This window comes from Ranitomeya imitator, chromosome 7 (assembly GCF_032444005.1).
Source record: "Ranitomeya imitator isolate aRanImi1 chromosome 7, aRanImi1.pri, whole genome shotgun sequence".
NCBI classification, from domain to species: domain Eukaryota; kingdom Metazoa; phylum Chordata; class Amphibia; order Anura; family Dendrobatidae; genus Ranitomeya; species Ranitomeya imitator.
The window spans coordinates 177,164,743-177,176,888 of NC_091288.1; the positions used below are offsets into that span (position 1 = coordinate 177,164,743).

General features: G+C 42.9%; 1 protein-coding gene across 3 annotated transcripts in view; it reads left to right on the forward strand.

The window, feature by feature from the left end:
- MYH11 (myosin heavy chain 11) overlaps positions 1–12,146 on the forward strand; it is a 128,563-nt gene that overhangs the window by 38,747 nt on the left and 77,670 nt on the right. For all 3 annotated transcript variants that reach the window (XM_069734097.1, XM_069734095.1, XM_069734096.1), the window contains exon 4: positions 11,646–11,673. In XM_069734097.1, the coding sequence (XP_069590198.1) occupies positions 11,646–11,673 (28 nt within the window). The remainder of the gene's footprint in view (positions 1–11,645; positions 11,674–12,146) is intronic.

The following is a 12,146-nucleotide window of genomic DNA, read 5'->3' on the forward strand; positions in this document are numbered from 1 at the left end:
GATGAAATAATTCTTTTATGCAAAATGTTTTTTTTTTTTTTATAAAAATTAAAAATATTGTGATTTTTTACACTGGTCTCTTTTTTAGAACCCAACTTCATTTTCTTTCATGAAATAACACATGAACATTAGCCACACTAGTCGCATTCTAAGCCTGCCTTTTTTATTGACACATCTAATGAGCATGTGCAAAGGTCATTGTATAGAGTGCAGAGTCAGGTAGCACCTGTGTTGTAATTCCGCCTTTGATTATATGAAGTCTTGTTTTGAATTCTTCCTAAAAGGACAGGAAATATGAGTCTAAAAAACCGGATGGCAAGAGTGAAAATTACAAGATTATTATTATTATTATTTTTTTAATAAAGATTGTGATATGAAAACAACATTGCCAATATTTAAAAAAAAATACATGGAACACAAAATCCTAATTTAAACAATAAGTCATTTTCTGATGATAACTTCTCATTAAATCCAGTTTCTTATAATTAACCACAGGGAATATAATGTTCACAATCATTCCCAACATTCTGCCGCCACACTCTGAATTACATCCATCTGCAGATTGTATTCATGTACAGTTAGATATTTTATGTTACATAGCAGATTGTGGTTTGCAGTCGATTTAGTTGTCGTGTTAGCTTTGTTACAGTATAATTGGCATATATGAAGTACACTTGGATTAAATTAGTTATCGCAGCGAGGGCGGTCAGTGACGTCCAGGTTTTTGGCAGTATGAGCTTCCGATGGGGGAGTTTTACAACTATACAGAATGGAGTACTTGTGGATTTCCTATTAGCAAAGAAAATGGCTAGGTATAAATAAAGGGGTCTTCCTGCCGGGGGTCTGCTATGATCTATTTGCATGTGCAAAGGAAATATAAATTGAACAAATATTAAATTATTTGCATTTTGCCCAATCTGATGCTTAAAGATGGCTCCAATACAAGTGTGAATTAAAAAGTGATATTTTTGTAAATCGTGGATTGCTCTGTACCCTGTACAATGAATGCCCAGTTCACAGCACAGTTTCGATAATTAATGTCCTATGTCTGCCACCATACAGATTCTTTTTCCATAATCCAGAATCTGATTTAAAAGGATTTTCTGTGCCATGAAGAAAAAGCGATGTTTTCTTTGTGCCCTGGACAATCCCTTTAAATGATAGCAGTATCAGTGGCGGTGGATGCTTTTATCTGGGGAACGATACTTGATAAATATTCCCACAGCCAGTCCCTGATCAGTATTACTGCCTGTTTATATCCATCTATGGTAAAGCTGCCGACGTTGCTGTGATAAATGTCGGATTATGCTTCAGATTAGGAAGAAGTTGCTGTTTTCAGAGCCCTGAGAATCGTTAGATAAGAGATGACAACCAAGCGTCATCCTGCAAATTTACAACATGAATCCTTGTAAATGAAATAGGGAGAAATCTCCGGATTGTCCTCTGTGACTTTCTAGGGACCGCAGTGTTTGGACATCATTGATTTCTGAATGTTAGATCCAGAAAGGGTTGCCAACTTGACTTATTACAAAACCACACTGGAAAACCTTGACAAATCATTCTGATTATTAGTGATCCATGTCTACAGCCCATAATTCTGATAGGAAGACATCAGCTGCAGTCCCTATGAACTGTAAAATGATGATATTTACAATCAGAATAATGTGTATATGTTTCTTCAGCTCCAAAAATAATCACTGATGCATTCACGGACAGGGCAAAAAAGTGCCCTATTTTTACCGATTGTCCTGGATTTCGGGACGGTTGGCAACCCTGGATCCAGAACGGAGATAAATCTGCTTAGAATGCCAGTAATGAGAGTTAAAGGTTTTTTTTTTTTTGCAAGGTTTACCACTTATTCAGGGGATAGGTGATAAATGTCTGGTTGCTTGGGACCTCACCATTGGGACCTACATCGATCACCAGAACAGGGGTCTTGAGCCTCATCTTTCTCTTTAGTGCATATTCCTTAGGAGAAGGAGTTGTGCGCATGTGTATGTTGTGTTGCGCATGTCTACTCATACCTAAAAGCTCTTTACTGGGGGTAAAAATAATGCCATAATCCCCCCGAAACACATTAGAAAACTATCTTTCCCGACTGAACTAAATACAGGAATGCTAGGCTCGACCAAGCGCTCCTGTGTTAATTATGAGAGCCGCTACAAAACATATGTTTAATATGTATGAGGGTGCCGACCAAATGATGGTCGGGGAAGATGTCAATCTGACATGTCCGATTTCCGACTGCTGATCGCATTGTCCTTCCAGAGATAGTCCACTGGCCAACAATTCAACCAGCGGCTTTCTCATAAAGGACACAAGAGAACTCTTTTATATGGGAAAGTTGGCTGAGTTGACTTTTGGCCAAATGATCGGCCAAAGCATCATTCGACGGGCAACTGATGGTCGAAGAAGATGTCAATCTGCCACATCCTATTTTAGACTGCCGATCGCATTGTCCTTCCAGAGATAGTCCTCTGGCCAACATTTCAGCCGGCGGCTTTCTTAAAGAGGACACAAAAGCACTCTTGTACATGGGAAAGTTGGCTGAGATGACTTTTGGCCAAATGATCCGCCAAAGCATCATTTGACAGGCAACTGATGGTCCAGGAAGGTGTCAATCTGACACATCCGATTCCAGACTGCTGATCGCATTGCCCTTCCAGAAATAACTCACTGACCAACATTTCAGCTGGCGGCTTTCTCGTAGAGGACACAAGAGCCCTCTTGTATATGGAAAGTTGGCTGAGATGACTTTTGGCCAATTGATCGGCCAAAGCATCATTCGACTGGCAACTGATGGTCGAGTAAGATGTCAATCTGACACATCCGATTTGATAGCATTGTCCTTCCAGAGTTAACTCGCTGACCAACATTTCTTGTAGAGGACACAAGAGCACTCTTGTATATGGGGAAAGTCAGATGAGATGACTTTCAGTCAGAAGATCAGCCAAAGCATTTTTTGACTGGCAGCCATGGCATGGCCAACCTTAGCCTTATCTTCCCACTACACTGGTCAACAATATGACTGCACTGCTTCTGCACAACCACTTGGTGCTGACCGCTACGTGGGATCCTAGCAGGTACCCAATATAATAGGGATTTTGTATCTAATCAGTGTTTATATGCTATAATTGCAGCAGATATGATGATCAGATCAGCACATAGGACTGCACTGAGAGGTGGTAGAGAAAGGCCATGGAATGGCAGAATAGAATGTCAATGAGTTTTCATTTAACATTATAATGATGTTACAAATGCATCAGGCGTGCGGTTATGTTGCACTGTGTGAGCTCGACTTACTGAGTACGTGACGATCTCCTACACTGTAATTCAGTGTAATTGTACCATAAGGGATCATTCAGGAGAAGTGGAAACAAAGCTTCTTGTAAAAACTGAGAACTCTGCTGGCATTCACAACATTTTTCTGTACAGTTCTACAACTCCGAGGCATGATGCCACATTACAGTAACATTGAATGGACATATATGGTGCGTTGGCCTCTAGCCCATATTCTTGGATATATTATACAGACACCTGGAGATCCTAAAAATGTTTGTTAAAATGTGAATGTATTATGGAAGATCATTCCTGACACTGCGCAGACCCCGTTCAATATTTCTATAGAGCAACTGTTACCTACCTGCCCAGCGCCGGGTCAGTCTTCGGCTGATGTCACGTCAACAAAGCAGTAGCTTCTTTTCCGCTCTGCCGACGCCATGCTGATTGAAAGCTGTGGCTCCCCGCTGTATAGCTGCAGGGAGCCAACTGTCAATCAGTATGACTTCGGTATTTATGCGCCATCAAAAGAGCTGACCGGAAGAGGAAGAGCTGCTCTGTTCACGTTGAGCAGCTGAATCGCAGGCAGGAGCGGTAAATGACCACTCTGTTCTGTCGCCAAGTGGAACAGGCAGCTAGTTAGTTTTTAAGCTCATAAAAAAAAAGCAATGGATAAACTCTATCAGTGAAAATCCATAATTAGGTCCATTATGACAGTCTGATTGTAACACTTTTATCTGTTTTTTTTTCTGAGCTGCTTCACATCAAAGTTTAAGGTGCAGAGAAACAAAGACCCTGTAAAAACGAAACAATGCCACATTTTTAATGAAGTCCAATTCTAAAAGTAATTTTTAGCCCCAATTACATTCATTTAAGCAAAAAAAAAATAAAAATTGCCACCAAAGGTGGACAACCTATTTCATAAGGGAGAAGTCTCTTATTGTGACCCTTTATGGCAGCTGTAGCTGAGATGAACTTCACTTATAGCTCCTTTACCTTGGATAACCTCAGGAATCTTTGAGTTCGAGAACTTCCCTAAAGTCAGGAGGGGCAAAGAATATTCAATTGGCAAAGAATATACATATTAGCTCTCCTCCAGGAGGAATATATTGTATCTCTAATGTCACCTATTGGAGTTAGATAATGTATGTCTGATCCTTTTAACAACCCTGAGAAAATGAGTAGAAAAAAAAAGCATAATGGTTGACGGTGATAGAATGAAATTGCTCTAAGGTGCATGGATAAGCTACGTTTTATTGATTTATCAATGTGCTTTGAGATCATACTGATTTCATCAGGTCAGGTCCTGATGAGGAGGTTGGATATCTTGATGAGGATATGGGTACAATCTCAAAACGCGTTGACAAGTCTATAAGAATGTCCTTGTGTCGCAGAGAAATTTAATTCCACCCTTACGCCAACCACCATGCTTTTTTTATGACACATTTTCTTGGTTTATCAATGGTCTTCTGAGTCCTGTAAGTGGTGGCAACTGTTGGCTGCATTGACTGGTAAAGCATATTCTGAATACAAAGCCAAAAGGTGAGCAGATCCAACACCGAGGAACTCCGTAACGATGATTCGTCTTGGGTCCATATTCTTAGACTCACAGGGTTGCTTTATGAAGTGATGTCTGGCTTCACTTTAGCCAGCTTGATTCTTGCTGCAATGTTTTACTGTCGATGAAAACACAGCAGAACTTTAGGCTCTTTGGCTCCAATGCAAAAGTTGTACAGTGCCTCCATCTACCATATAGCTTTTATATTACTTGTGGGGGGTTACGTGTAAGAGGTCAGGTCCAACTGCTACCTTATATGCGTATAGCTATTCTACAGCCTGAAAATAAGCATCTATGCATAGGTCCAAGAGGTCAGAATCGTAAGACAAGAAGATGGTGAAATTTCATGCGGAGATCAGAAAGTATGAGGAATTAGGAAACCAGCAGAAACAAGGAATATAGGTAGCAAAACTAATTGACTGGTAGTGGAAGTCATATGCTAATTTCCACTTCAGCCAAGAGAGCGATAACAGAAATTCTTCTCCAGAGGCGGATACTTTTCCCCCTGTGTGACATTGCTCACTTATAAGCAGGAGGTGTCATAGAGGGGTAAAAAGCAAAATGCCATAGGGAAGCTAAGTCTGACACTAGTCACTTCTCACGGCCAAGCGGTGAGTTAGGATAGTCAATGAGTCCAAGGTCCGAAGCCATGAGCGTACGTCATAAACAGAAGGAAGAGACAAAAGCATAAAGCATAGTCAGTTAACATTCCAAGGTCAGAATACCAGGAGGATAGCGAATCAGAGCAGAAGGGGTTAAACAGACGGATGATCAGTATGAGGTACAAGGTCAGGAAACTAAAGATTAACAAACAGAATGCAAGGTACAAAGAGGCAAACCACACAGTAGGTGAATGTATGTCTGGCAGAGGTGTGGGAGAAATAGATCATTTAAGTAGCATGGTTATCACCTGGGAAAATAAACACCTGGAGACAGCCAGCACCTCCCAGTCTCAGGTTGAAGGGCTGAGGTGGCACTCAACACACTGACAGCTCAGCACACCCCTGTACCAAAGTAGATGACTGAGCTGTCAATCAAAGTACTGACCGATACAGCATGCCCTGGTACCAGATTGGACGGCTGAGCTGTCAGTAACTGCATTCTAGACACACTGAGGGTTGGAACCGTGACACTAGACACTAGGAAGAGGCTTTCTCTCAGTGCAATACAGTATATTTTGACTGATGTGCCTAACCAGAAAACACTTAGGTCTCACTGCCAGCATCTACTGTGATTACAAGTGGAGGGGGAGGAGAGCAGAGATTGTATCTAAACTACAGCAAAAACCCAGTAAGTGATACATTGCTGGAATAAGGGTCTCTGCCTCTATATCATGCTGCTCACCGATGGGGTAGCAAAAGCTGGTGACAGATTTCCTATAAATGGACGCTATGCAATATTTAATTTCACCTGTGGTGGCGCTGCAGGGAAATGAAGACGTCAAATTCTACCACACATTACCGCTGATTTGCCGGATTTTTCAGCCCAGGACACCCTGTAAAAAGCTCATCATTGGCTTATCCCTCTAGCAAAAGGAATCGTATGAAGTGAGCATGCCCTTTCCCTTAGATCTCACTTGCTTTCTTCTTTTTGGACAAGAGACAAAGACAACAACTCTTCTCTTGGGATTTGTTCTTTCCCTGAAAAAAATAAAGTACTAACCACAATGGATGTGCGATGTGCTAACATGGCCCAAACCTCCAGGATTATCTGGAACCAATATAGCAAATAAATTAATGGTTCTGCAAATCATCTACAAGCTGAAGCATACATGCTATCTTACTCTGCAAATAGAAGAGAAAACAGTTCTCAGCACATCTGTTATGTCCAAAAAACCACCGCAATTACTTATCATAAATCAACTGGGACTTTTCCATGTAAAAATCGTCATCATCTGTGACAGTGAGAAAGTCATCTACAGAAACAGGGAAACATAAGGAGAAAACAATGCAGGATAAAAATAGTAAGAACACAAAAACAAGTCCCCCATGGAGAATGAAAACCGACATCCGGCTTGGCCAGTGCTCAAGTCATGGACCCCAGGGCACAAGATTTGTCCTTCAGAAGTTAGAATTTGGTGGATAAATTGCTAGGACATTCCATCAACTCACAAAAGATGGTGTCAACAACTCTGGGACCCCGGCAGTCCTGAGAATGAGGGTGCTACAGAGATGGGGTTTAGCTATGTCCCCTTTCTAAGTTTTTTTCACAACCGTGAAGATGGTAAAGGTCTACAGCAGTGGTGATTCTTCGCTGCTAAATCTAAAAACTCTGTGTCAGAGCCACTGTATCCAGTAAACTAAGTGAAACATCGTTGGCATCAGGGTCTCTTTGCCTACATTATCCTGCTCTCAGTTGAGATACCAAAAACCTGGTGTCAGATTCCCGTTTACAAAAGTTAACTCATTAGTTGTCAAATACTTTGAGTGCTAATATCTCTACAATGAAGAGGCAAAAGCAGATCTGTCCCTTTATTAAACAGATCTATAAGACCTGATGAGGCTGCTTAAAAAAAACTATCAAAATGGCTGTATAGTTCTGATATTAAGAGCAGCATGTTATTATGAGTTGAGCTACAGTGAAAGAGCTCATCATGAGTGCAAGGGTATTCAGACCTGGCAGTTGCAGTTTGTACTGAGCAGAGTGAGATCTCGGCGGCAGCAGGGAGGAGGTATGTTATGGCTGCGACAACAGACGCGGCCGAGCCGACGCCTCCACGTCGCCAGACATAACGACGTGGGGCGAGCGTCCCTAGTGGGAACGGAATGTGGACCCACTGGACCACAGAGTTGTCTGGACCTACCCAGACTAGGGAAGGGCAGTGAGCAGGGTCTGTGGCAGCTGAGCATGTGGACAAGATGGCGATATGCAGAACTAGATTACACCGTACAACTTCAGGTATGAAGAAACAAAGTTTACTTAAATGAAAACACAGTACAGTTAAGTCCATATATATTTGGACAGAGACAACATTTTTCTAATTTTGGTTATAGACATTACCACAATGAATTTTAAACAAAACAATTCAGATGCAGTTGAAGTTCAGACTTTCAGCTTTCATTTGAGGGTATCCACATTAAAATTGGATGAAGGGTTTAGGAATTTCAGCTCTTTACCATGTGCCACCCTGTTTTTAAAGGGACCAAAAGTAATTGGACAGATTCAATAATTTTAAATAAAATGTTCATTTTTAGTACTTGGTTGAAAACCCTTTGTTGGCAATGACTGCCTGGGGTCTTGAACTCATGGACATCACCAGACGTTGTGTTTCCTCCTTTTTGATGCTCTGCCAGGCCTTCACTGCGGTGGTTTTCAGTTGCTGTTTGTCTTGGACCTTTCTGTCTGAAGTTTAGTCTTTAACAAGTGAAATGCTGCTCAATTGGGTTGAGGTCAGGTGACTGACTTGGCCATTCAAGAATATTCCACTTCTTTGCTTCAATAAACTCCTGGGTTGCTTTGACTTTATGTTTTGGGTCATTGTCCATCTGTAGTATGATACGACGACCAATCAGTTTGGCTGCATTTGGATGGATCTGAGCACACAGTATGGCGGCTCTGAATACCTCAGAATTCATTCGGCTGCTTCTGTCCTGTGTCACATCATCAATAATCACTAGTGACCCAGTGCCACTGGCAGCCATGGATGCCCAAGCCATCACGCTGCCTCCGCCGTGTTTTACAGATGATGTGGTATGCTTTGGATCATGAGCTGTACCACGCCTTCGCCATACTTTTCTCTTTCCATCATTCTGGTAGAGGTTGATCTTGGTTTCATCTGTCCATAGAATGTTCTTCCAGAACTGTGCTGGCTTTTTTAGATGTTTTTTAGCCTTTTTCTTCTTGATGCTTATGAGTGGCTGCACCGTGCAGTGAACCCTCTGTATTTACTTTCATGCAGTCTTCTCCTTATGGTAGATTTGGATATTGATACGCCGACCTCCTGGAGAGTGTTGGTCACTTGGTCGGCTGTTGTGAAGGGGTTTCTCTTCACCATGGAGATTATTCTGCGATCATCCACCACTGTTGTCTTCTGTGGGCGCCCAGGTCTTTTTGCATTGATGAGTTCACCAGTGCTTTCTTTCTTTCTCAGGATGTACCAAACTGTAGATTTTGCCACTCCTAATATTGTAGCAATTTCTCGTATGGGTTTTTTCTGTTTTCGCAGCTTAAGGATGACTTGTTTCACCTGCATGGAGAGCTCCTTTACCGCATGTTTACTTCACAGCAAAACCTTCCAAATGCAAGCACCACACCTCAGATCAACTCCAGGCCTTTTATCTGCTTAATTGAGAATGACATAACAAAGGGATTGCCCACACGTGTCCATGAAATAGCCTTGGAGTCAATTGTCCAATTACTTTTGGTCCCTTTAAAAACAGGGTGGCACATGTTAAGGAGCTGAAACTCCTAAACCCATCATCCAATTGTAATGTGGATACCCTCAAATGAAAGTTGAAAGTTTGAACTTCAACTGCATCTGAATTGTTTTGTTTAGATTTCATTGTGGTAATGTCTATAACCAAAATTAGAAAAATGTTGTCTCTGTCCAAATATATATGGACTTAACTGTACATAACAAAACATAATGATGTCAGGATCCCGATTCCACACATCAGAGTAGGATACACGTCTCAGGATAACAGGTGAAGGCAGGAGGACATTACTGGTTGATGAAGTCCAGGGTTATCTGGCACGGGCATGCTAGGACAGCCTCTCTCCCAGGCCTGAGGTGCAGCACAGGCTCAGCAGAAGAACATCAGACACCGACCTCGGACGGACTTCTGATGATGGTAAGGGTCATCACGGGTTGATGCAGTCCAGGGTCATCTAGCACGGGCTTACTAGGATGACCTCTCTCAGGCCTCAGGCGCAGCACAGGCTCAGCAGAACATCAGACACCGACCTTGGACAGACGTCAGACGATGACAGGGGTCATCATGGGTTGATGCAGTCCAGGGTCATCTGGCACGGGCTTGCAAAAATGGCCTCTCAGACCTCAGGCATAGCACTGGCTCAGCAGGAGAACATCAGACACCGACCCAGGACAGACGTCATCACAGGGTGGACCCCAGTGAACCGGTGGAACATTGGGTCGCAGGCAGGACATCAGACACAGGCTGGACATCGGGACATCAGACACAGGCAGGACATCGGATACAGGATAGACATCTGGGACACTGGCGTGGCAGCCCTGGTCATCGGCTGGGACACTGGCGTGGCAGCCCAGGGCATCAGGACATCGGACACAGGAAGGACATCGGGACATCAGACAAAGGCGGGACATAAGGAATACCGGATAGACATCTGGGACATTGGCGTGGCAGCCCAGGTCATCGGCTTGGACACTGGCATGGCAGCCTAGGGCATCAGGTCATCGGACACAGGTAGGACATCAGACACAGGCTGGACATCAGGAATACCGGATAGACATCTGGGACAATGGCATGGAAACCCAGGTCATCGGCTGGGATATGGATGGCACAGGACCAGGTAGCGGTGATCATCAGGTTCCTAGCTATGGCCGTCAGGCTCCGGGCATCAGACCGAGGAAGGAACTCAAGCTTGATGGTGCAAGCACCGCCGGACTGGAACTGGGCCAGATGGGTTTAGCACCACATGTAAGGCAGAGCACAGCATAGTAAGAGCTCAGCAAGAACACCGGACTCCATCTTTGAAAGATGAGCCCTGAAAGTTCAGTCACTGGGTGCGGGGTGTTAGACACAAAAGGACTTCAAGAACATAACACAATGGACGCAGTTCAGACAGGATCAAGTACTGGATATGCAGCCTCCAGGATAGGCAGGTCTGGGTACTCTGCCCCCAGAATAGGCGGAAAAACAAAACACAAACAGATCTGGATATGTAGCCTCCAGGATAGCCGGATCTAGGTACTCTGTCCCCAGAACAGGCAGAAGACAGGTATCAGCTCTCCCAGAACAGACTGCAGCCAGAACGGGAGCTGGATACCTAACTCACAAGGCAAGACACAGAAACACAATGCAATGCACTAGCAACGCCCAACAGGAAAGAGGGAGTTTATATAGAAGCTGCCCCTCAGCAATAAGATGAGGAAAGCAACACAGGTGCACACTCAAACCCTAATAAAAGCAGGGTAAGTGTGGCCGCGTGCACCCTAAGCACAAACAGAAAACATCACAGCATAGACAGCACAGGAACTGTGGCTTAGGGCACCTGACAGTGACTGCTAGCCTGAACACATGTAGAAAGTCATGCGCCAGCTGCAGAGGACCTTGCAAGCTGCGGAGAGCCTCCACAGCGGCAGCCAGGGACCGCACATGCGAGTGGTCATGCAGCAGGGCAAAGACATCACAGCACATGTACAGCTACGCAGCAGTACAAGGAACTGAGCCGCATCCATACAGGTAACAGACTACAGTATCCCTGCAAGTTAGGGGAAGAGAGGAGCAAGGGTTAAAGCAGAGACATGCAAAAATAACGCCGAAGAAACAAGTTATAAACCCAGCGGCGTTACAGTGTACATTGAGGATTTATTAATTAGACTAGTTAAAAAAAACTATTTTGTTATTTTTACATGAATTTTTACAGTAAGTTCACCAGTGTCATTAGGTCTAAGAGATCTATTAAATAATGAAGGAAATATATGACCTCAGATTGTGAACATCCCCTCAAAGACCCCCAACCATTGTAACTGGTAGAAAGTGCATAATAACTTTTATGTGTAGAAATTCTATGGACATTTTACGATAGATTCCCATACAGTGTTTAAGCATAAAATAGAAAAGTATATTCGATTATAATTGTAATACTTTTTCTTTTTTTTTTTCAGACCGTGAAGATCAGTCCATTCTGTGCACGTAAGTACAATCCAAATTATTGTCACACGATCTATAGTTTATAATAAATGCTCGATCTGTGCAAAATTTTTGATTTGATTTACATTTCTATTTAGTTCATTCACTTTGCAATTTGTTAATTGATAAATATTAACTATTCACATTTCTATCTTCGAAAGTGTTGCAGCATTTTTTCGATACATGCCTAAAACTTTTGCAAAGTACTGAACATTCCTGTAGATCATTTTCACATTATAAGCCTATCTCTTGCTTTTTCTAAAATTTTTCACTTATGGCACGTTCTTCGAACTTTAGAAGTAATCTCCGTATATATTTTGGACTGTTGAACCGTTGTTAGATCTCCAGAGGTTCTTGCTACTGATGAGCGAACGTGCTGGGATAAGGTGCCCCATGCTCAGGGGCTAACCGAGTGTCTTCGGCGTGCTCGAAAAATATGTCCCCGCCGCTGCATGTGTCATAGCTGTTTAACAACC